This window comes from Rhinopithecus bieti, unplaced genomic scaffold, assembly GCF_001698545.2.
Source record: "Rhinopithecus bieti isolate Rb0 unplaced genomic scaffold, ASM169854v2 scaffold_57243, whole genome shotgun sequence".
Classification (NCBI taxonomy): Eukaryota; Metazoa; Chordata; class Mammalia; order Primates; family Cercopithecidae; genus Rhinopithecus; species Rhinopithecus bieti.
The window spans coordinates 476,066-502,325 of NW_016822477.1; the positions used below are offsets into that span (position 1 = coordinate 476,066).

At 43.4% G+C, this 26,260-nt stretch overlaps 1 protein-coding gene across 1 annotated transcript in view; it reads right to left on the reverse strand.

Annotated features, from left to right (window-relative positions):
• Positions 1-26,260, reverse strand: part of PLCE1 (phospholipase C epsilon 1) — a 157,749-nt gene that overhangs the window by 94,287 nt on the left and 37,202 nt on the right. Inside the window, exon 3 of the mRNA XM_017860966.1 lies at positions 3,470-3,615. Coding sequence (XP_017716455.1) covers positions 3,470-3,615 — 146 coding nt within the window. The remainder of the gene's footprint in view (positions 1-3,469; positions 3,616-26,260) is intronic.

Sequence of the window (26,260 nt, forward strand, 5' to 3'; positions counted from 1 at the left end):
TCATGCCTGTAATCCTAGCACTTTGGGAGGCTGAGGCATGTGGATCACTTGAGGTCAGGAGTTCAAGATCAGTCTGGCCAACATGTTGAAATTCCGTCTCTAGTAAAAATACAAAAAAATTAGCAGGGTGTGGTGGCGGGTGCCTGTAATCCCAGCTACTTGAGAGGGTGAGGCAGAAGAATTGCTCAGACCTGGGAGGTGGAGGTAGCAGTGAGCCAAGATTGCACCATTGCACTCCAGCCTCGGCAACAGAGTGAGACTCTGTTTCAAAAAAAAAAATGTTTTTTTACAAACATCATTTTGGATGGCTATTTAATATTCCATTATCTGGATGCAGCATATTATTTCCTTTAACTATTTTCCTATGTTGTTCATTTGGGTTATTTTAAACTGACACAATAACTAAGTAAATATTCTTGATTGTAAATCTTTGTACTTCTTACTAGTGGCTTAAAAGAGCTAAGAATTTAGAGCAGGCAAAATGTACAATGTCTATAAAAAACCAAAGTCACTTAACAACAAGTATGCTTTCTCTTCCCATTTAATTGCTTAAAAAATAAAAAAAATCGGCCAGGCGCGGTGGCTCACACCTGTAATCCCAGCACTTTGGGTGGCCGAGGTGGGCGGATCACCTGAGGTTGGGAGTTCGAGAGCAGCCTGACCAATAGAGAGAAACCCCATCTCTACTAAAAAAAAAAAAAAAAAAAAAAAAAAAAAAAAAAATTAGCCGGGCATGGTGGTACATGCCTGTAATCCCAGCTACTTGGGAGGCTGAGGCAGGAGAATTGCTTGAACCCGGGAGGCAGAGGTTGCAGTGAGCTGAGATCATGCCATTGCACTCCAGCCTGGGCAACAAGAGCGAAACTGTCTCAAAAAATAAAATAAAATAAAATAAAAAATCTCTATTATGTTGATAATAGTTAATTGCTTGGAACCTAAACACTTTCAAGCCTAAAAATGCACACATAAGCTCTGCCTCCATAATCATTGCAACGTAACAGTATCTGGCCACTTATCTCCTGTATACAGAATAGCTGTCAACAAAAGACCTGTTACACCTGGTACTTTCACCTATTTATCTGTAAAGATCAGTTTAGTTTTAAGCCAAACACAGGAGCATGAAACCAGGCGGCAGTGGATCTGGGGTATGAGCCAAAATGCATTGGGATCAGTGTTGAGGTCTGTCCTGGTTTGAGATTATTCCTCATTTAGGGAAATCACCAGACTTTATGGTCTTCTTGGATTCTGGATTTAAACTCAGCTGAATCTTACAGTCCCATTCACTCTAGGCCTCCATAGGTCATTCTGAGGCCATTCTTGTAATAAGAGAATCTAGCACATGGCATGTGGCAGCCGGCCTCCAAGATGGCCTCCCATGGTCCACACCTCCTGATTTTGTGGCTTTGTTCAGTCACCACCCACAAGGAATCCATGCTGGTCCTACGTGATCAGTACAATATGGCAGGAGTGACTGTGTGTGATTCCTGAGGCTCGCATATAAAAGGCATCGCAGCCTCTGCCTCCCTCTCTTGGATCGCTCACTTCGGAAGGAGCCAGTCACTGTGCTGTAATGACAGTCATGTTGTGGGGTCAGGAAGCGAGGTCTCTGGCCAACAGCCAGCACCAACTTGCCAGTCACAGAATGATAAGCATCATTAAAATAAAATAACTTTATCAAAATATGATAATTATTTTCTTAAAAGAAATGTAATACACATTTTCTTTTTTCTTTTTTTCTTTTTTGTTTTCTGAGATGGAGTTTCCCTCTTATTGTCCAGAGTGGAGTGCAATGGCACGATCTCGGCTCACTGCAACCTCCGCCTCCTGGGTTCAAGTGATTCTCCTGCCTCAGCCTCCTGAGTAGCTGGGATTATAGGCACCTGGTACCACGCCCAGCTAATTTTTGTATTTTTAGTGGAGATGGTGTTTTACCATGTTGGCCAGGTTGGTCTTGAACTCCTGACCTCAGGTGATCTACCCGCCTCGCCTCCCAAAGTGTTGGGATTACAGGCCTGAGCCACCGTGCCCAGCCTACATGTTTTCTTTATAGAAAATTGATCACAAAGAGAATCAAAATCATCCGGATACAGCCTTCTATTCTCCAAGGCTTTTTTTTTTTTTTCCCACTTTTTCCTTCTTTTGAGCCATGCCTTATGCATTTGTATGACTATTTTAAATGTCAAGGACATGATCATTTGGGTTTACTCTTAGTTAAGAAAGTTGAAAAGGACAAAAAAAAAAAAAAAAAAATTAGAACTCTGGGAGCTGTCATCTCCTCCCCCAACCCAGAAACCCTACATAGGGACCTGGAGAATCAAAGAAAAATCTCAGTAATGTTATGAAGTAAAATTCATTTGTAGTGAGAACCCTCATGAGGATGGTGAATCTCAGGAAGCAATAACAATAATAATAACAATAGCTTCTCTTTATGAGGCCTTACCATACGCCAGGCACATGTGTCAAATACTTTATATTATTTCACTGAATTCTACCTAAAGATGTAGGTGCTTTTTAGTATTATCCCCATTTTGCAGACAAAATAACTGAGGCTCAATGAAGTCAAGTAGCTTGCCCAGATCACACAGCTATTCCTTGGGTGAACCAGGATTTGATTCCCTGTGATTCTGACTTAAGAACTCATGCTCTTCTTCCTCACATACCATGCTGCCTCCCATAGGAGTAAGAATAGTTACTTTACGCCAGGTAACTGAGGCTAAAAGGGGATAAAGCAGGCGACTTGATGAACAGAATGGTGATTTTGTTATCAGCTTGATGGAAAAGGCTTAAGAGCAGGATATCATAGTGGTCAAGATCATAGGCTCCGAAATCAAGGTTGCCTGCATTCCCAGCAATGCCAGGTGACCTTGGGTGAATGACTTAATTTCTCTTAACCTTAGCGTCCTCTTTTGCATAATGTGGAAATAATAATAGTATCTACCTGATAAACCTGTTTTGAGAATTAAAAGATACAATATAGGGAATGTGCATAGCCCATACTTGACATAAAGTGATAATAATGAGAGCTAGCATTATTGGAGGCCTATTGTCAATGCTAGCCACTGTAATTACTAAGGGCAGTTGGTGGTCTATAGCATACAGCCCTGGAACACTACATAAGGCAGGCCTGAAAAGAGACAAATAACAGTGGGGTTTATAGGACAGGAAGGGGAATAGTCAATGGTGGGGTCGATGGGTTATGCAAGCAAGTAATTTCACTTGGCTTGGCCAAGAACACAGAATCACAGCAGACCCAGTGAAGGAGGATTGTGACTGGCCCACAGGGGCTCAATTCTGCAGCAACTTTGAGGGACAGGGCCTGTGGCGCTGAAAGACGATAATACATTTCCCAAGATAATTATTTCCAATTACCTGGCTTGGGTAAAGGTGACTCCATGGACAATTAACTCAGAGCCATTTAGGTGATGAGAAGCAACTGTGCCAAGATAACCGTATTCCCCACTGACTATACCTGAGGCCAGCCAAGAACTCCATGACAGCGTTGTAGTTGCCCATGTTCCAGCAGCATTTGGCCACATGCACCAAATATGAAAAGACTTCTCGCTTCTCCTCCATGGAGCCTGCCGTGAGGATCAGCCACGTCACCCAGGAGCTCACCTAGAAAACACACAGAGACATTCACGGGAATTATATTCTAGAAGTTTGGCATTTTTTTTCCAAAAGTATTCTTTGTTTTTCTAAAAATATCAATTTGGTATTAGAAAATGAAAGACCTATAGGTCCTTAATCTCTTATAACTCTCTCTTTATTTTCTTTAAAACAAGAAGGCTGAAAAAGGCAATTCATAAAATCCTTTGATCAAAAAAATGTCTTGAGACTATAAGAAAATAAGGCCTAAGGATAATTTTGATTGAAAGATATTTGACTGGTGGACATTAAAATGAAATGTACTTAACCCATCGATTAAAGACATTTACTAAGTATTAAAATACATAATATCAAATGAAAATAAAACATTTTAAACAACCTTTCACAAATGCCTTATCTATTATGTTCCTCAAATGACAATAATATGAACAAATATTTATAGAGCACTTATTATGTGCCAGGAACCATTCTAAGCACTTTACCTATATTACCTCACTTAGTCTCTCACAACAATTCTAAGAGTCAGGGACTGTTATTGTCCTCAGGGATGTGTGTAAGGTCTTCAACCACGTTGACGGTAGCAAAGCCTAGGTTTGAACTTAGGGTGTCTGCTCCAGAGGTTGCACTATCAACCACTCACAAATGCCTGATGTGTTTACACAAACTCTAATGTTCTCCAGTTCTGGGCTTAAAGTTATTCTAATGCGATTTGTTTTTCCTGCTACACAGACTGGAGGATAATATTTTAAAATAATCCATGTCTACACCCTCCCCTTATGATATGCAGCCTCTAAATCATCTGCTTCTGATCTAAGATTTTTTTGCTGCCACCTTTTCTTTTGTGCTTGGATGCTGGTGTCCACCTAAGTTACCTTCTCTATCCTGACTAGCATGTGGGTTGATAAACTTGGTTGTTAACAGAACTAAAGTCTTGGTCTTGACCTCACATGGCCCTACTAGCTCCGCTTGGTTCAGCATCAGTGCTGAAGCCTGAGCAGTGACACTTTTCTCTGGCCTAAGTGAGAGATGCCAGAACAGAGAGTTTATGGTGACCCATGACAACTGCAGGAAATAAGAGCTCAAGGTCAATAGCATACTGTGTATAAGTGGATAAAATGATAAGAATTAATGGCATTGAGTGCTGGCAGCAACCACAGAGGGCAGTGCAACCCCGTTTTTCCAGATCGAGAATTCATGGCTCATGGTAGAAGTGACTTTTCAAGGTCACAATTCTTGTTGATATCAAAAGTAGAACTCCCAGCTCAGTGCTCTTTCATCTGATGAAAGTTGACAGTTTCTTCCTTTCCTTTTTTTTTTTTTTTAGACGGAGTGTTGCTCTGTCGCCCAGGCCGGAGTGCAATGGTATGATCTTGGCTCACTGCAACCTCGAGTAACTGGGATTACGGGGCCCGCCACCATGCCTGGCTTATTTTTATATTTTTAGTAGAGATGGGTTTCACCATGTTGGCCAGGCTGATCTCGAACTCCTGACCTCAAGTGATCCACCCACCTCAGTCTCCCAAAGTGCTGGGATGGCGGGTGTGAGCCACTGTGCCCAGCCAAAAGGTGAGTTTTTTCGGACTTGGCTCTGGGTAGGTCCTCCTAAGCACTCAGTTTGGAGCTGCACATGTGAAGGCAGAGCAGGAATAAAAGGAGAAAATATTGAGAAGAGTCCAAAATAAGATCAAAGAGATTAAAAAACAAAATGAATGGTTGCTCACACCTCTTTCCTATCCCTACATAGAAACAAACAGGAAAATCGGACCAAAAGGGAGTTTTAGTGATAAAACAGGTCTATTCTCTGGTATGAGCCAGAGGCACTGGAGTCATTAATAATCTTCCTCTTCCCTTCTGAAACAGACTGAAGTAAAATGTGCTGGGCTACCTGCCACCCCCAAGCCCAGTCCTGAGCCTAGTGGGCTCCCAGCATGTGCCTCTGCCCTCCATCTGTTCTGGACTTCACTGGGCCCTCGAGTGGCATCAGGAGAACAGGTCTGGAATCAGACCCTTGGGACAAACCCTGGTCCACATCATCCCAGGAACTGTTTGGGATTCCTAGTGCTGACCCCTCTCCCACAGCTACGAGTAACCCCTTGCTCACAGTCTCCATGCCTGTCCTCTCACTTGGTTCCTTGGTTACAAGTCACCTTTGTGAAACCCCGGCTCACTAGAGCAAGAAATTATTTTGCTAACAGAGCCTGAGTCATTGGTGATTCCATCTAATTCTTCCTTTAGTCTGACTGGGTTTTGATGAACCCTATCCTACCATGGGAAACCATCAGCAAACACTTAGCATCATAACCCTACGGACTCTTTGAGTTGAAAATTCAAACACGTCTCACAAATAAAAATGAGATCCTGAAAATTAAAAAAACAGTTTCTCAAAGCCACCCAACTCATTAGTTGTTGAGGCCTCTGGCCATATTGTCTCCATGGCTTTAGTTCCTTTCTGGTTGAAATTGATGGCAAATCAGGGTCTCTGGAAAGTCGTCATTCTTTCAGGCTGTTCTGATACCATGCATTGACTTACTAGTCCAGCAGCTGGAAAGGGTTAACTCACCTCCCCCTGGAGAGGTCTGCTTCACAGGGCAGGTGGAGACCACCACTTGGTTTGTGTCACAATCCTGATCACTCATCCAGATTTATTTCCTATCAGTCAAATCATTTTCCATATACTTTCCCACAACGCGAGGAAAAAAATAGCGATACCATATTTCACATGGAAACCTAATTTAAACCAACTGTTCCATTGCCGAGTATGAGTCCCCAGGGCCCTGGTTGTTGAGATTATGTAAGCACTGTTATCATAAACATACACACACAGACACACACACACACACACACACACACACACACACACACCCAACATCTGCTTACAAGCCTCATGGACAATTCTTATTATGGTCTGATGTATTCATAACTTTATAAGCATTAAGTGGTGAGAGGGTCACCACTAATTACAAAATAATAAATGACAAAAAAGGAAATGAAGATTCAGTGACAAATGTCAAAATGTTGACCAAAGCATAAAAGGTGGTCACATTTACTAGATGGAAAATGGGATGTGTTGTCAATCCAGAAAGAATTTCAGGACACTGCAATCACATAGAAAAACAAAAAAAAAAATTATATAAATATAAGGTACTATGGTTTAGGCACAGAGAGTGCTACTAGAGCAGAAAGGTGCTAACAGTAGCAGATTATTTTGCTTATTTCAACAGCAAACACAGAATGAGAGAGAATCTGGCCCCCAGCCCAATTCTTTAAGTACCTCTCCCAGAAGGTGCTGGGCTAATCCTGACATCATAACCCCCTGGACCATGCCCACAACTCCTCCACAACTGACCCTCCCAAAATATCTTTTTTCCCTTCCTTTTGCTTTTCCCAGTACTCTTAGGCTTAGCCAAACAGAACAGTTTGCTCCCTCTCCTCACATCAAATACCTTATTGGTATCACACACGCTCAGTTTGGAAGGAATGTTCTTGCATCATTCAAAATGACCTTTCCCTGGTCTACCATGTCTTACTTGTGTCCTCTGTAAAGCCAAATCTTTACTTTGGCCCACCAGGCCCCTGTCCATTCTCCAACCACCTCACTTCTCCCCTACATTCCTCCTTTTAGGGAGGTAAACTAGGCTTTTTAACATCTCAAGAATCTTGAACTGGATGTTCCTTCTGCAGGAAGGCTTCCCCATCAGCCCAGATTCATTTTTTCTAAATTTTAAAATTTGTTTATTTATTTATTTATTTTGTAGAGATAGGGTATCACTATATTACCCAGGCTGATCTTGAACTCCTGGCCTCGAGTGATCCTCCCACTTCCACTTCCATAGCATTGGGATTACAGATAAGCCACCACACATGGCCTGTCATTTTACTCATCTAACCCTACTCATCCTTTTAGGCAGCACTGCCCTGAGACCATGCCATCAGGATCCTGCCCTGGACCCCAGGCTTCAGAAGTCTCTACACTGGCTGTCGTCCAGCTGTGCCCTCCCCATAGAGTAAGAAGTCTATGGGGTGAAGGGGACGTGCCTGTCCACAGGCTGCACACTCACTTCTAGATAATTTATCCCTTGTAAACCCAGGCCTCCCAAATTCCCTGTCCAAATAGCACCAAGCCCACTGCTGGTCTGCAAGGGCTGTTGATTTGGATCAGTCCTTCAGAGGGTAGATTGTAACCCCTAGGCCTAAAGCCAGGCCAGAGGGCAGTGGGGTGATGTGTGGACAGGGTTTGAACATGAGGCCTGAGGTATCCACACTCTGGCACACAAGCCAGGATGGGAAGAGAAGGTGGGAAGGCTGACATGCTGGGGCCTCCCTTGTACTCGCGCCCTGGTCCCCTAAAGGAAAGGGTGAGGCTGCCTTCAGGAGTCTGATAAAACATCGTTTTCTTGAGCAGAACTTCCTTGACTTCCCACCTGGAGTGTGTCCACACACTGTGTGCTCTGTGGTGCCCCACATCACCCTGACCCTAGCGCACATTTAGTGCTGTGATCCTCATGAAGGAAGATGCTGGATCTGCTATGCTCACGGATAAGCAGCAGTGTCAGTGACCTGCCAGAATCTGCCCTCAGTAAGTTTAAACAAGAGTCGGCGAAGGAGTGAACATATGAATGAATGAAACTTAGCTTCTCTAGGGAGGCTTTTCTCGTGGTTCACCTAGCACCTTCCATTCCATTTCTTCCTATTTCTCTTCGACTTAACGTAGGACCTTGAGTCCAAAGTTTCACTTGGATTCTCACCACTGCACAGTTTTGCCTCTGGTTTATTTTGTTGTATTTGTGTGCCTGACTCTTTCACATGGGTCTGTTCTGTCTCCCCAGCAGACCCTTAGACCTGCAGGACAGAGACCATCTTTCCCACATTTCCAGCATGGAGTTGTTCAGTGTCTCTGGCAGACAGGCAGGCCATCCAGAGTCCCAGGAGGCCGTGGGCAGGGAGGATTCTCAGCTTCCAAACGCTCAGGGATTATATTTGGGAAAAGGCCTGAACACTTCCCAGTGCTGTTCCCAGGTCCAGAAAAGGAGACAAATGACATTCTGCCAAAAGTTTCTTGAATATGCCAAGCAGACGTTTTCACAGAGATGATCATTTGTAATGGGTATCTGGTCACTCTAACTGCAAAGGTTGAACTCAATGGTAAAGTCTATAAAATACAATGAAAGTCTAGACAGAGCTTCTTTCTTTCTCTCTCTCTCTCTCTCTCTCTTTCTCTCTCTCTTTCTTTCTTTCTTTCTTTCTTTCTTTCTTTCTTTCTTTCTTTCTTTCTTTCNCAGGCCCCTGTCCATTCTCCAACCACCTCACTTCTCCCCTACATTCCTCCTTTTAGGGAGGTAAACTAGGCTTTTTAACATCTCAAGAATCTTGAACTGGATGTTCCTTCTGCAGGAAGGCTTCCCCATCAGCCCAGATTCATTTTTTCTAAATTTTAAAAATTTGTTTATTTATTTATTTATTTTGTAGAGATAGGGTATCACTATATTACCCAGGCTGATCTTGAACTCCTGGCCTCGAGTGATCCTCCCACTTCCACTTCCATAGCATTGGGATTACAGATAAGCCACCACACATGGCCTGTCATTTTACTCATCTAACCCTACTCATCCTTTTAGGCAGCACTGCCCTGAGACCATGCCATCAGGATCCTGCCCTGGACCCCAGGCTTCAGAAGTCTCTACACTGGCTGTCGTCCAGCTGTGCCCTCCCCATAGAGTAAGAAGTCTATGGGGTGAAGGGGACGTGCCTGTCCACAGGCTGCACACTCACTTCTAGATAATTTATCCCTTGTAAACCCAGGCCTCCCAAATTCCCTGTCCAAATAGCACCAAGCCCACTGCTGGTCTGCAAGGGCTGTTGATTTGGATCAGTCCTTCAGAGGGTAGATTGTAACCCCTAGGCCTAAAGCCAGGCCAGAGGGCAGTGGGGGTGATGTGTGGACAGGGTTTGAACATGAGGCCTGAGGTATCCACACTCTGGCACACAAGCCAGGATGGGAAGAGAAGGTGGGAAGGCTGACATGCTGGGGCCTCCCTTGTACTCGCGCCCTGGTCCCCTAAAGGAAAGGGTGAGGCTGCCTTCAGGAGTCTGATAAAAACATCGTTTTCTTGAGCAGAACTTCCTTGACTTCCCACCTGGAGTGTGTCCACACACTGTGTGCTCTGTGGTGCCCCCACATCACCCTGACCCTAGCGCACATTTAGTGCTGTGATCCTCATGAAGGAAGATGCTGGATCTGCTATGCTCACGGATAAGCAGCAGTGTCAGTGACCTGCCAGAATCTGCCCTCAGTAAGTTTAAACAAGAGTCGGCGAAGGAGTGAACATATGAATGAATGAAACTTAGCTTCTCTAGGGAGGCTTTTCTCGTGGTTCACCTAGCACCTTCCATTCCATTTCTTCCTATTTCTCTTCGACTTAACGTAGGACCTTGAGTCCAAAGTTTCACTTGGATTCTCACCACTGCACAGTTTTGCCTCTGGTTTATTTTTGTTGTATTTGTGTGCCTGACTCTTTCACATGGGTCTGTTCTGTCTCCCCCAGCAGACCCTTAGACCTGCAGGACAGAGACCATCTTTCCCACATTTCCAGCATGGAGTTGTTCAGTGTCTCTGGCAGACAGGCAGGCCATCCAGAGTCCCAGGAGGCCGTGGGCAGGGAGGATTCTCAGCTTCCAAACGCTCAGGGATTATATTTGGGAAAAGGCCTGAACACTTCCCAGTGCTGTTCCCAGGTCCAGAAAAAGGAGACAAATGACATTCTGCCAAAAAGTTTCTTGAATATGCCAAGCAGACGTTTTCACAGAGATGATCATTTGTAATGGGTATCTGGTCACTCTAACTGCAAAGGTTGAACTCAATGGTAAAGTCTATAAAATACAATGAAAGTCTAGACAGAGCTTCTTTCTTTCTCTCTCTCTCTCTCTCTCTCTTTCTCTCTCTCTTTCTTTCTTTCTTTCTTTCTTTCTTTCTTTCTTTCTTTCTTTCTTTCTTTCTTTCTTTCTTTCTTTCTTTCTTTCTTTCTGACAGAGCTTCTCTCTTGTCACCCAGCTGTAGTGCAATGGCACAATCTTGGCTCACTGCAACCTCCGCCTCCTGGGTTCAAGTGATTCTCCTGTCTCAGCCTCCCGAGCAGCTGGAATTACAGGCATGCACCACCACGCCCAGCTAATTTTGTATTTTTAGTAAAGACAGGGTTTCTCCATGTTGGTCAGGCTGGTCTTGAACTCCCGACCTCAGGTGATCCACCCACCTGGGTCTCCCAAAGTGCTGGGATTACAGGCGTGAGCCACTACACCTGGCTATGATAAAGCTACTTTCAAGTAGTTTATGTGTAGTGCACATCCATACCTATCCTCCATAGAGCTTTACTAAAACATCTTGACTAGCACATGTGGGCATGTACACATACACAACATGCACATGTGCATGCACAGTCCCATACACACACACACACACACACACACACACACACCCCTGCATAGGCAGTGCTCCTCAAATGTGGAACACTGACATCAGAAGCACTGGGGGTGGTGTTTGGGTGTTTGTTCAAATGTAGATTCCAAGGCCTCACTCAGACTGATAAATCCGGCTCTCTTAAGGCCAGAGATCAATAATTTGCATTTTTAGATAAACTCCCTGGTGAATCTTATATGCGCTGGAGTTTGAAAACTCACCCAGGGGCTCAGTGACCTTTTTCTGCACCCCAGGGCCTTGAGTCAGAGCTCAGGCATCATTTCTGTAGTACCAGTACAAAACTATAAATCACCTCTCTGGCCTTGGCTGTTAACTGTACCTGAGACTGAGACTGTAACCCATCTGGAACCAGGGGAAGCTGTGGGGAGGCAGCACAGCGTAGTGGCGGAGCCCGGCGCTGGAGTTGGGTGGACCTGCGTACACTCCCAGCCCCACTGTTTCCTGTGCGTGCCCCTGAGGCAAGCCGTCTAACTGCTCTGAGCCCTGATTCCCTTTTCAGTAAAATGGGCATACTGTTTACCTCCCAACATTGTTGTGAGGGTGCAGTTGGAGAGTATATCTAAAGATCTCAGCATGATGCTTAGTGTGCAGTTAAGGGCTTGATGGATGTTCACTACTGTGACTGCTCTGCTGCTGCTAGTACTGTTGTAGAGACGCTGAATTCCAGGTAACAGGACACAGAAATCCTGAAGACTGGAATCTCTAAATCCCATTTCCTAACTAACAGGCCGGACCAGGAAGAATCTGTGACTGCCCTAAGGGTTTGTGCCCCGATCACAGTCCCCTCCTAAGAGAAGGATAACTCAAATGTTACCTCTTCTCTCAAGGCTTCCCTGGCTCCTTGCTAGGAATAAAACAGCATGTTTCCATTATAATAGCCCAATCATATATATATGATTAGTTTTTAAGCTTTTATTTCTTTTTAGAAATGGAGTCTCCCTATGTTGCTCAGGATGGACTCAAACTTCTGCCTCAGCCTCCCAAGCAGCTGGTACTACAGGTGCATGCCACTGTGCTTGGCTACGTGTGTGTGTGTGTGTGTGTGTGTAAACTGTTGTCCTAGACCAAATTCTTCCAATCATAAGCTCCTTAAAGGCGCAGGCCATGGTTCATTCATGCCAGGATCTCAGTCCTGAGGATACAGCAGCCAGCATGTTTCCCACACCCAGGCATCCTCCTTGACATGAAGTGGGTGCAGAAGGGTCTCTTGAACTCCTCGCTCTGCTTGGCATGGTTCCACTGATGACTCTTTGCTTAGGAGAGACACAGAGGGGAAAAGGCAAGTACCCAAAGGGAGCTTTTTCAGAGCCTCAAACATAGCTCAGATTATACTCTCCCCTTACCCCTAAACTGCATCCCAATTGTCTTGAGAACAAACTCTAAATCTCTTTTTGGCTTTCAAGGATGGCACTACTTGCTCTAATTTACATCTCCAGTATTAATTTTTTACTGTTATCTACCACTTATCCAGATAGCAATCCAATTGTACCATGTGTATCATTTTCTATTCTTTGCCTATTCCTAGGCTCTATGCCATTTTTCAATCTGATTCCTTGTGTAGGGGGTTTTGTTTTAGCTGTCTAACTTCTTAATCTGTACAGATTACATAAGGCTGATCATACTCCTTCCTGCAGCCTGACCTCAGTGATTTGTTCAAAGATTGTCATATGACCTCAACCAGCCAACTAAAGCCCTTCTTGAGTCTTTTACTGAAGCTATCAGGAAAAGAGACAACCTTTTTGTTGGAATCCTAAACTCTAAAGATATGAGCCTGGAGCTGTTGACAGCTGTCTTTGCTATAATATCAGGAAAGCCTGCCTGAGAAGGAAGGCAACACCAAGAAAAGATGAAGATAGATTTTAAAAACATTGGTTGGGTTCTTAGATCCAGCCATCCCTGAAGCCCTCTGATGACTCCATATACATACACCAATTTCCTGTTTTGTTTGAGTAGCTTTGAGTTGAGTTGCTGTTAACTCATAACTGAAAAAAGAACCTTGACAAATATATCTTGACTTGAGGTGATCCTCTCTCTTCTAATAAACACTCAGTGAGTATCCACTATATAGTATGCACTGTGCTAGGCGCTAGTAAACAAGACAGACATGATATCTGCCCGTTGATAGCTTGGCATCTCATGGGGGAAAATAACATAAGCAAGTAATTACATAATGGTATTATTGATATAATAATTGGATAATTATTTTTATAATTATGTATAAAATTGTTAATTTTTATATAATTATAAATCAATTATATTTTAATTATATTTAATTAAGATATAATAAAATTATTAATTAAATTTTTTAAAATATTGGATACTATTTTTATAATTATATTATAAACTTATATTTTTATAATTATATATAAAATTATATATAAAGTATTATTGAAATAATAATTGGATAATTACTTTACCATTTATATGCTGTCATCTTTAGAAGTCCGGTTCTTCTACCACTTCTTGGTCCCAGTTGCCCTCCCAAAGCACTTTATTTAAATCTCTGTAGTAATGCCTATTTTTTCCATAAACAGTTACTGCATGCCTGTGAATTTGCCTGGAACTATGCTAGGCATGAGAGTGGGAGCAGTTAAAGCAAGTATAAGAAAAGTAAGAAGAATACTCTGTCTTGCAATTAAACCAGTTGTGTATATGTCCATTTTCTCTAAATTGTCACCTTCTTGAGGGTAGGGAACATGTTATTCTGGACATCTTTCTATTGTTTGCAGAATGGCTTGCCTACAGTTTGCAAGAGATAGTTGATTATTCTCAAATTCTTCAACTGTAAATCCCTAAATACTGTACTCAGAAATTGGGTTCTAAATTCACTAGAGTTATTTACTGTTTTAAAATCAACTAGGGAAAATATTTTCACTGAGGTTTGCAAATACCATTTCCAGTTAAATAGAATTTGGAGAATTGCCAACAGCTATGCAGAATGTGTTATCCTCTTCTCTCTCACCATATTTAATTGAATTGAATGGATCCTTCCTTGTGAAGCCAATTATTAAATGTTGTTCAGAAGTAAACCTCATCTCATGCATAGTCTCCCCTTTTGTAATAGTATTAATTGATGGCACTAAAATAGGGTCCTGGTTATTTCATCCCTGCTTATCCTATCCTATCCTATCCTATCCTATCCTATCCTATCCTATCCTATCCTATCCTATCCTATCCTATCCTATCCTATCCTTTCAGCTTTACAAGGCTGGTACTAATACTGTTGCCATTTTACAAATGCGGAAGGTGAGATTCAGAGTGAGTAAACTAGCTTGCCCAAGGTTACACACCTGGAAAGTAGGAATGAGCCAAATCAAAAGCCTGTGCTTTTAAATTACCATGCTACTACCTTTCATTTTCTCTTTTATGAAGATTAGACTCAACAGTAAATTAGCAAACAGTCTAATTTACTGTTGAGTGTAATCTACATAAAAGAGGAATGGAAGGTAGTGGAGCATGGTAATGTAAAAGCACAGGCCTTTAAATTTTTAAAGCTTTGCTCCCCAGACAGCCTCCCTGATCTACTGGGCAAAGAAATGGCTTAGCAAACACTGTGCGGAGCTTAGCTCCAAAAACAGAATGATGCAGCCAAGTCTCATTCCATTTAGAAACAGAATTTCAGCATTCTGAGAAGTCACAGAGAATGCGGCATTGGTGCTTGCCAGTTGCTTACAAATGTTCCTATTCTGTCATGTATCTAAAATTTTAAGTTTTTGATGACATGCAGACTAGGACAGGGTCCTTCTGAATTAGAGAAGAATGCGTGGGAGAAGGCCTGTGAGAGATTCCGTCCCTGAAGCTCACTCACCCAGACAACTAGGTATCCCAGGCAGAGGCCAGAAAGTCAGGGTATAACCCCTAGTAAACCTCCTCCCAAGCTGTTGCCACCTCTGGAGTGCCTGCTCCCTGCAGCCCCTTCACTCCAGCTAAGTCAGGGAACTTCAACAAATACATGCTTGTTCAGCAAATCACTCCTGAGTGTCTACCCTCCAGAGCTCACACTCCAGTGGTCACTGGAGCACATGATGAGCAAGAAAAACACAATCCCTACCCTCCCAGGAGGTGGTGACATCTGCACTCCCCAGCATGACCTGTCCCTCCTCAGCTCTGATCTGCCTCCTGTGGGGGGTGCTCCTTTACCTCTCCTCACCGAGGAGATCTCAACTTGGCAGTGCTGACTCTATCAGAGGCTGGGTTTGCCCTTGTCTGACATCAGCAAAATAACAGTGACACCAAATGCTTTTAAAGAGTCTACTTAACATGTATTAATTCATTTAATCCTATAACAAGCCTATGAGGTATACGTCCTTATCATCTGCATTTTAGAAATGAAATTGGAGCAGTCACTTGCCTAAGATCATAAAGCTAATTAAAGTGGTGAAGGTGGGATTCCAACCCAGACAGCCCAGCCCCAGAGCCCATGTACTCTGCTGCCATGAATTGGTTTTTGCATGCTGTGTTTCTTGTGGCTCTGTCTTGGCCTATTTTATTTTATTTGAGTTAGGGTCTCACTGTCACCCAGGCTGGAGTGCAGTGGCATGATCATAGCTCACTGAAGCCTTGAATTCCTGCTTCTCCAGTAGTTGGGACTACAGGTGTGTGCTACCATGCCTCGCTCTGTTTTGGCCCTCTCAAATCTCTTCTTATGCTACATCCTCTCCATATGTGTTTTCCTTCACTTAACTTGCTTTACCCATCCTCTCTCTGCTGCTGGCTCCAAATGTCTAGCTCTTATCTTGTATCTCCAAGAATGAACTGGACATTTTTACCTGGAGGACCCAAAGCCCATCCTGTTTCCAGTCCTTAACTCCTTCACTTTCCATTCCCATATCCAATTAGCTTCCAAGTAGCCCAGACGTCATGTCCTCTAGGAAGTCATCCCCGAACCCTCAGACAGTTAATGGGTCCTCTGTGCTAATATAACCTTCCTTCTGCACTTATTATACTGCACTGTGACCACTATCCCCCTGGACTTTGCCACTGCAGATGGAGCCCCTTGGATGCAGGCATTGTTTTACTCATCTGTTTCCCAGCACAAGTGACATAAGTGAGAGGTGTTTGACAACATCTTGTTTTGAGTTATGCATAATACATTGCAGCCAGCTCCACATTGGTGCTGCCCTTCCCAGAAGACTGTCCAAGTGCCTTACTTGCCCAGGGTATCTGGGAACTGCCGTACAGGAAGTAAGGCAGGATCATTTACCCTAGAGCTCACAGCCCCAGAGCTGCCTGCTTGATCTTCACCCAAGAGGCTCAGAAGGCTAGTGTTGCTGGGGAAGGCAACCAGGGGAGCCATGACGTAGAAGACCTATGGGCAGTTTAGTCTATGACTGGAAGGCTCCATTTTCCCTGAGATGATTGGGCAGCAGAGAGTGAGAGTGTGGTGGGTTTCTCATCTGCACTGGAATGGGCTGGACCCATTCTGAGGTTCTCTGAGTGAAGGACAGAACATGGATTACTCAAGTCCCCTGGATAGGGAAGCCACTGGCCACAGGCCACACTGCTTGGGAAAAGGGGACAGGTGAAGGTTTTCATCCAGGGCCACTGAGCAGGGCCACGATGTTTGGAGACCATGCTATGATTCACTCTTGGTCTTCGGGCAGGTGTGCGCCTGTCACTGGTAAGCAAAAGTGAGCCTGGCAAGTCATTTTTTCACTTGTGGTGAAATGCAAATTTTCACCAATTAGAATGTGAATGGTGAGCAAGTAGAAGGAGACCGACAACCAGCCAACACTAATGATGGAGCAGGAAGGATAGAGCGGAAGGGAATAAAATGGTATGCCTGTGTTGGCGTACGTTCCGCTGAAAACAAATCTGTGCGAACAAACAAAGGATATTGGCATCCCACCAAGATCAATTCATCCTGGCCCCACTGGACACTGGTAGATAGAACAGACCATTAAGAAGAAGATAATTAAATCAGCCGTCTGTGCAGTACATATGTGTTGGGTGAGCATCTGTGAATGAAATGCGTAAGGGAATAAATCTGATGAAAACTGGGATTCTAATCTTTTCAGCTTCTCTGTTCCAACGGGGAGAAGAGTGTATGTAATCACTCTCCTCAGGGTGAAGATCAAGCAGGCAGCTCTGCGGCTGTGAGCTCTAGGGTAAATGATCATGCGTTGCTTCCTGTACGGCAGTCCCCAGATGCCCTGGGCAAGTAAGGCGCTTGGACAGTCTTCTGGGAAGGGCAGCACCAATGTGGAGTTGGCTGCAATGTTTTATGATAACTCAAAAGAAGATGTTGTCAAGCACCTCTCACTCATGTCACTTGTGCTGGGAAACAGAAAAACACAGGATTTGGAGCCAAAGGAATGTAGGTTCATTTCTTGGCTCTGCCTTTCACTATTTCTGTGACCTTGAGCAAGTTTCCTACCTGCCCTGAGACTCTATTTCCTCACTCGTAAGATGGGGATAATAAAATGCCCTGTGTCATAAGGAGTGTGGTGCCTAATAAAAGGGATGATAAATACAAAGTCTCTTTATATTTATAAAGTAATAAAAGGGATGATAAATATGAAGAGCTCCGGTGCTTGGAGAGGAGTAGTATGTGCTCAATAAATGTCAAATAATATTGATAATTAAAAAATAATAAGCAGCTCCTTCTTCAAGATGTAGCACTTGTGGAAACAATGCTGGCCTTTTTATTACAGGGTCAGCTTCCCTTCACTGTTTAGCAGAGAGGGACTTTCCAAGGATTAGATTCTCCAAAAGAATGATCCTTCATTTCTTCTAAAGAAGCCAGAAAGCAGAGGCAGAGGAAAAGGGGCAAGACAAATGTTCAGAAAGAACATATCAATAGAACATCCAAGGAAAGTTGGCAGTGAAGGGTGGGAAGCAGAAGAGGAAGGGGTCTGGGTCAGGGCCCTCTGAGGAGGTAGGGACACAGGGACATAGCTTGGTAGGTGGGGAAGTCCTGGAAAAATAGCTGTGAGTCATAGACAGGTTCTAAAAGGGCAGCCACCCTGAGAACCCAGGGCCTTTGTCCAGGAAACATCAGGTACTCTGGACTGTGGTTATAACATTTGATGGGCTGGGATTAAACCACATCACATGACACTGGCTGTTTCAACATCTTTCTTGCTTTTTGAATAGTTCATCATCTTTTCCAGGCAAAGAACAGACTCCAATTCTGAGTAAAAACTAACAGAGCTGTACATGAAAGGCAAAAATTCTAGGGTGTCCAGCACAGGATAAAATTACTGGATGTGCCCCACCAACTACCTAAGATATAAACAGTGAATGTCCTGCAATGAGATCATGTAACTGGGGAGTGGTAACCGCCCTGGTGGAGCAAAGCAAAGGAACTTGAGATTGACAGCTTAGAGCATGGAATTCAGTTCGGGGAGTCAAACAAGGGCCCAGCAGCCTGGCTGCAGCACTTCCAAGCTACACTTGGTACTTAATTTGTCTTGTTTGTTGATTGCCCTGCTTATTCATATGTGGCAACCCTCTGCAGCATTTGATTTTGAAATCTTGATGAGCAGATTGATCTGCCAATTTTGAATTATTCTCACATGTTCTGCACAAAGTAGATGCTCAATAAATATTCTGGAAACTGTTGTTATCCCTTTCTGCTCCGAAGACCCCAGACAGAAACAGATCAGCAATGTTTTGTGGTAATGTTTCCCAAGCTGTGTTTCAGGGGACATGTTCTACCCAGATGTTAAGTATTAAATATTTTGTGAAGAAAGTGTCTGGAGCCATATAACTTCAGGAAATTCTAGGATAAGCATTTTGGGAGGCCGAGGTGGGTGGATCACTGAGGTCAGGAGTTTGAGACCAGACTGGCCAACAGAGTGAAACCCTGTCTCTATTAAAAATACAAAAATTAGCCAGATGTGGTGGTGTGCACATGTAATCCCAGCTACTTGGGAGGCTGAGGCAGGAGAATCATTTGAACCTGGGCGGTGGAGGTTGCAGTGAGCCGAGATCACGCCACTGCATTTGCACTCCAGCCTGGGTGACAGAGGGAGACTCTATCTCCTAAATAAATAAATAAATAAAAGGTTTTTAGGGGCAGGATTTTTGGAGCCTTTAATATGCTAATATGCACGATAAACCTTTAAGAAGCAGCTAATATTCAATATTTCTCAAGTTCTTTTGACCATGTAATTTCTTTTCAAAGGAACATTAATTAACATTTAGAAGAACCCTGCAATATTGACAGGGGTCTCTCTGGGCTCCTTCAGCCTGAAGTGGATGTAGCAGCGGCTTGTCTCCACCAGTAGTTCAGGAGACTCTACCTGCACCTGGCCAAACCAAAAATACACACCTCCTTCTCTAGAAACCGCTTGGGGTGGGTGAGTTATAGGAGGTAGAAATAGAAACAGCAGCATAGGCTTTTATAATTGGTGTCATAAATCCAGAATCAACATGTCATTGGAGGAACTCTAAAACCAAGACATGAAGGAAGATTTTTCTTTAGACTCCAAAGTGAGGAGATGAAAGCCAACTGTTATTTCATAGCCAAGGCTGTCATGAAGGAATAATCCAGACAGCTGACCAACTTTTAGCTATGTGGTTCTACTACATAATGAAACAACGAATGAATCAATGGACTATAGAATGTTTGAATTGGAAAAGACTTTAGATATTATTTAGTCCATTTCTCTTATTTGATAGATGAAGAAACAGAGAACCAGAGATGTTAGGTGACTTGCAAAAGTCACCCAGTTAGTGAGTGGTAATGCTGAGGCTAGAGCCCAGATGTCACCTCGGGACACCCTACAGTCATAACTTGCTGAGTTTGTCATCTCTGTGAAGACAGTCTGATACATTGCCACCTGCCCTCCCTCTGTGGGCCTTCATAGGCAGGGTGAAGAAGTGTCGGATAAGGAAGACGAGGAGAGCTGGGAGCAGCAGCAATTACTAGAGCACTAACCTCAGATGGCCTAAGAGATGGGGGCAGTGGGTCCTAGTTAGGCAAAAGCCAAGGAACAAAAGGGAGAAGAGTCCAGGGCATGAAAACAAGGGTGTCCAGTCTAGGGCCTCCCACAACACAGCTCTCAGCAGGCTGAACGGAGTCCAAGAGATGGCAGTGGCGGCAGACTTGTCTGCAGAATTTCAGATATGCTGGCCTTGGACTTTTCCCCTCTAGCTTCAGCCAGAAGGTACCACCAGCTGTGCCCTGCAGACTGGGCTACAGAAGGGAAAGGGCAGAGGAGAATGGAGGTTTGGGGAAGAATTCTAGAAGGGAGGCCCCAATAAGAAAAACAGGAGAAATAATGGCGCCATTGCTATTTGTCTTCATTAGGAATGGCCAGAGAGGGAGAAGCCAAAGGAAGAAAACTTTCTCTGCTTCCTAGAAGAGAGGAAGCTGGCAGGAAGAACCCTTCAGGGAAAATTTTGGCTAGGATCTGTTTTAGGAAAGGAGGGAGCAGCTGCTCACCAGCTGCTGATTATGGGCTGGAGACCCTGATTAACAGCTCAACAGGCACAAAGCCAAGGTTAAAAGTCACAGGAATTGAAAGCCTAGGACGTGGGGAGGCTGAAGTGAGCCTCAGACCAGCAGAGGAAGGGGATTTATTTTGGAGACTGGGGCCATGCAGCTGGCAGGATTTGAGTGATTTTGGTGAGCAAGCTCAAGTTAAAGCCTGCTTGTTTTCTTCAGGGTGGTCAGTTTAAAAAGTTTGGGGGTGTGTTGACAGTTCCTACAAAAGTGACAGACCTGCTTGGGAGCCTAGGGGTCTGATAATTTAGGGGTCACAAAGATCCTCAGAAGGAATGGGGACCAAATACCAGCCTTGCTTTATTTGCAAAGAACGGGTGACTTTTAACCTCAGAGGAGTAAAGCTATTTGCATATAAGATGGACTAAAAGATTTATTTCTATTTTCTCCTATTTTTCAAAGTGCTGGAAAAATCAAAACTTAAATGTTTTCATCAAGTATTACCTGAAACAAAATTGGCAGGCATACGTATAATTTCCCTTTTAACTCTAAGTTACTAGACTCCAATGTTCTGTCAAATATACCCCAACACCTGTAGCACATAAACTCAGGCCTAGATTTCCTAAAAATGCTGGACATGTTTTAGTATTTTAATGATAAAACCCAGATGTCCTGTTTTACATGCCCTGGAAGAAAAGAAACATACAACCTTACACAGAACTCTCACCATTTTAAATCTGATTAAACTCTATGCCAAACAAGGAGTGGAAAGAGTATCATGTTTGTACAAACAATCCTTTAAACAGTATTTTTCAAACCCACTTAAATGTTCTAGAAAACTTCGGAAATGTGAATCAGCAATATTTATTTACATTCCACCCCTGGACTGAAGTATTAGTTTGGGGTCGTGTCTTGGTACTTGGAGCAGGAATTGTGATGATGATTACTTTGGTTCTCCAACCTGTGTTTTGAGGCCCATGTGCAATGAACCCCACTTTGGTCACTTATGCATATGTCAATACTATTTAGAGCCCAGTGATTCTTAGTAGCTTGGTTTCAGAACCACCTGGGAGAGTTTCTTCAAAATATCCTATTGTAGGCTCCACAGTTTAGTGTCTAATTCAGTAGATCTGGGGAGGGGAGTAGGAATCTGTCCTTACATCAAGTTTTCCTAAGTGATTCTAATAAAGCTTTGTGTTTGGGAATCACTGATCTAGGGCCCTGGCTATTTACAACCTTAAATGTGCATGAGGATCTTATTAAAATGCAGATTATGATTCAGTGGGTGGGGGCAGGAGCAGAAGATTCTGCAGTTTCAATAAATTCCCAGATGACACTGATGTGCTGGTCGGGGGACCACACTTCGCATTTTGTTCTTTTCTGTCTCTTGCAACCTGGAATCGTTCCTCTACTGTTCCCTGTCTTTCATGTCTTTATGTAATTTCAAAGATTACAGGCCTTACATTCTGTAGGACGGCCCTCAGCCTGGGTCTATCTGAGGTTTCATGACCAGACTTAGGTGATGCTGTCCTGGCAGAAATACTCAGAATGAAGCTGGGCTCTGCTTGGTGCATCACCCTAGAGGGTACAAGATGTGGAGCCTTTGCACCACTGGTGATGTCAATCTTGATCACCTGGTCAGGCTGGTGTTTGCCAGGTGTCTCTGCCACATGGTTACCATTTTCCCTCTGGTAATTTACTAGTATTTGTGAGGCACTATTCTAGGAATGCACTAATATCCTACAATTCACATACCCTCTACTGCCTGCCTTCATTGATAAATACCACCAGAATCAGCCACCTCTATGACAGCTACCAAATGGTGATTTGTATTTCCTGCGTGATTTCTATATTTGTTAGTTTCATTCTTCAATAAGAAAGAACAGTCCCTTGTCTTCCATTTATTTGTTCACATATTCACTTAAATTGGCATAGTCAAATGGATTATAATTTTTTTCACTCTATTGGAATCCATTACTCTATTTATTTTGAAGCTTAAATGATCCCAAAGTGGCACCTGGTCCTTTTGATATGTTTCCACCATCATTGGAACATTTCCTTGGTTTCTGGCAAAACAAGATGTTTCAGGTTTATCTTTTTTTTTTTTTGAGATGGAGTTTCCCTCTTTTTGCCCAGGCTGGAGTGCAATGGCGCGATCTCCGCTCACCGCAACCTCCGCCTCCCGGGTTCAAGCGATTCTCCTGCCTCAGCCTCCCGAGTAGCTGGGATTACAGGCATGCGCCACCATGCCTGGCTAATTTTTGTATTTTTAGTAGAGACGGGGTTTCTCCATGTTGGTCAGGCTGGTCTTGAACTCCCGACCTCAGGTGATCCACCCGCCTCAGCCTCCCAAAGTGCTGGGATTACAGGCGTGAGCCACCGCACCCGGCCTCAGGTTTATCTTTAAGTTTCCCTTCCCCAGCCACGGAATCAGCAATTTCCTCCAAGAAGCCCTGGTTTCTTTTTCGTAAAGAATGGTATTTAGAATCCAATATCTGTGTGCTTAATGTGCTCATTGCTACTGGAGTGCCATTGCTTTGAGGTTTCCTAGGCAGACAGAGCTTGAAAAAAAAAGTCTACACAGTGCTCATTGCTACTGGAGTGCCATTGCTTTGAGGTTTTGTAGGCAGACAGAGCTTGAAAAAATAGTCTACACACACACACACACACACACACACACACACCCCTACACACGTATAACTATTCCCTTATTTATCTGTGTATATAGATTATAATAGCATACATTCATAATGAAATCTGCATTTCAAATTTAACATATCAAAGTTCTTTCTAGCCTTTTTCCTTTTTGTGTTTGTAAGTAGCATTTCCAACAGTAAGAAACCTGGCTTTTGTATAGTTATCCTAAATATATTTGCTTATTTACTCATCAGTTTAGTTATCTGCTCACAGTAACCAATGTCCCAACCATTTGGGCCTTCCCTTCTGTCTCCCAGCTGTGTGTCCCCTTCTCTACTCTGCATCCTTGCATGCTGGGGGCATGCTCCTGACGTGTCACTGATGTGCTTCTGTGCAGCTCCCACATCCCTCCCCACACCAGCCAGGGCTGCCCTCCATGCTGGGAAACAAAGGGAAGAGGGAATGGAAGATGGGAAAGTTGCTTGTTCTTTGTAAATTGTTCACTAGTGTCTTACATTTGAGCTACATACAACGGTTAATAAATTTATAATTGTGAAAGTAAATTTGACTTTTTTATTAAAGCATTTACTAGTGAAAAAATAAACATCAAAACATTTTAAACATATTGTATGTTTGTGTGTGCATGTATGTGACAGCTGTACTTTAAAGTTGTAAAGAACTTTAGAGGTCTCTTATTTAAATGGTTTCAAATTTGGAGGCCTGGAGGCTTTCTGGGAACACTTTCAGTACAACACTGATTAAGAGCTGGTCTGGAATAAAGAGAGCCTGGGGAAAAAGTGAGGTTCAAGGAATATTCCCTAGGGCTCCTCAGAGCAGCATGTCAACACCCCTGGCCTGTTCCAACCCCTCAAGCTCTAAACAAGAGAAGACAGGCTTTACCAACTACTTTGCTATTTGCTGACAGCAGTTTCAAATGTTTGACCTTATAGATTTGTCCACTGTCCATGGTTGATGCGTGGCCAAAACCACCCACAGGGCCAAGCTGTACCCAGTAGAATAAGATAGAGCAATGGAAGGGTATCAACCACAGTACATATATCAACGGGGCTGAATGACAGAAACAAGTCAGAAAAGGACATATGCAATTTAATCACAACATTCAATGACTTCCCATACCATTCTGGGTAAAATTGAAAGCACTTACAATGACCTACAAAGCTCTACAGATTGGGTCCTCCGACCTCCTCTCCTGCCACTTCCTTTCATGTCCTGCACAGCTTACCCCACCTCAGTCACACTGACCCTCTTTCTGTTCCTTGAATATGCCAGGCACGCTTTACACAGGGCACCAGCACTTATGGTTCCCTCTGCCTAGAATGTTCTTCCTTCACGTGTCCAGATAGCTCATTCCCTCAACCCTCTCTTCGTTACTCAAATACCAGCTTCTCAGTAAGGCTGTTCCTAGTTGAGGTGGCCAGTTGGCAACTTCTGCCTTCCGACTCTTGCCAGCTGGTCCTCTTTCCCATGTTCTATTTGTTTAGTCATTCAACAAATATTTGTAGCGCAATGTCTAAGTGACAGGGCTGCCCCATGGCTTCATGTGCATAACTTTATTTTATTCACATGCATCTGTACTTTATTTTCATTCTCTCTCTTCCTCCCCACTTCCACCAGTCTTTGGTTTAATCTTTAATATTGAAAGTAATACACATTTGTAAAACAGATCCAATATTATAACATTCTCTACAGTAGGAAATGAAATCTCCTCCCTCTCCCTTCTTCCCCACTATTATTACCATAATAATAAAATTTCTTGGCCTTCTCTGCAGGTAGACAGGTGAGAGTCCCCTGGGGAATGGAAAGGTAGTGGAAGGGAGAACTTTCATAAACCAAGATTACTTTTGCATATTAAAGGACTTGCAAGGAATCTCAATTTCCAGCTGTCTGTAGCATGTCACACTTGTCAAAAGCTTGGCTAAGGCAATTGATATTCAAGAAAAACGTTCTAAAGGTCATGCCAGGTATTCATTCCTTAGATTTTTCTAAGCTCTATCCTTATGCCAAGTAAGACTGTCAGTGAGCAACATACCTGAACTGGATTACTTTAGCTCTCCATATCATATCTTAAGAGAGTCATGCTTTTGAATTGTGTCTTTTTATTAATGACCAACACAAAATATGGCCAAAAGGAGATTGCTTTTGCCAATGTTTCTGCCTTCAAAACTGCTCTTCAAGATACCATCATTTTCTACGGGACACATCATTTTCTTTCTTCCTTTTTTTTGAGATGGAGTTTTACTCTGTCATCCAGGCTGGAGGGCAGTGGTGTGATCCTGGCTCACTGCAACCTCCACCTCCTGGGTTCAAGCAATTCTCTGCCTCAGCTTCCCGAGTAGCTGGGATTACAGGCACCTGCCACCACACCCGGCTAATTTTTTGTATTTTTAGTAGAGGTGCGGTTTCACCATCTTGGCCAGGATGATCTCGAACTCCTGACCTCGTGATCCACCCGCCTCGGCCTCCCAAAGTGCTGGGATTACAGGCGTGAGTCACCGCACCCGGCCAGGACACATCATTTTCTAATTCCTTCCAGAGTTCTAGAAGGTAGCTTCTGATGATTGGATGTGCTGATGCTTTTTTTTGCCTTCTTTCTCTCCTTCCTCTTCTTTTACCTGCTCCTCCAACTCCTTTTCTTTTTCAGATAATGAGAATGATATAATCTATCATATCACCCTTTTTGCCTAGGCTGCCAGGAATCTCTGCCCAACTTTTTTGTCAATGGAAGCATGTTTCCTTTGCCTAGGCATTCTTTCTGGCACTATTCTAGCTTTTTTATTCTACCATTTAAAAAACCTTCCCCCAATTTTTTTTTTATGTTTTGCAAATACGAAGAGACATAAATAAATGTATTAACAAAGAGTCCAATGCTGATATTTTACAATTTATAGGTAAGGAAAAGAAGGCCCTGAGAGGTTGCCTTTGCTATCAGCCACAAATGACTAGTTAGAAGAAACTTTGATACTAAAATCTGAGGGTTCCTGCCCTTTCCATTACCTGATGCTGTTTCAAATTAGAGACTAATATTTTTTCTGCCTTCACAGGTTGTGGATATTCACTCAGCATGTTTTCCTTTATGTACTGCTCTTGGAAAGGGAAGCCAAGTCTGTGGCCTATTTGCTCTTTTCTTCATC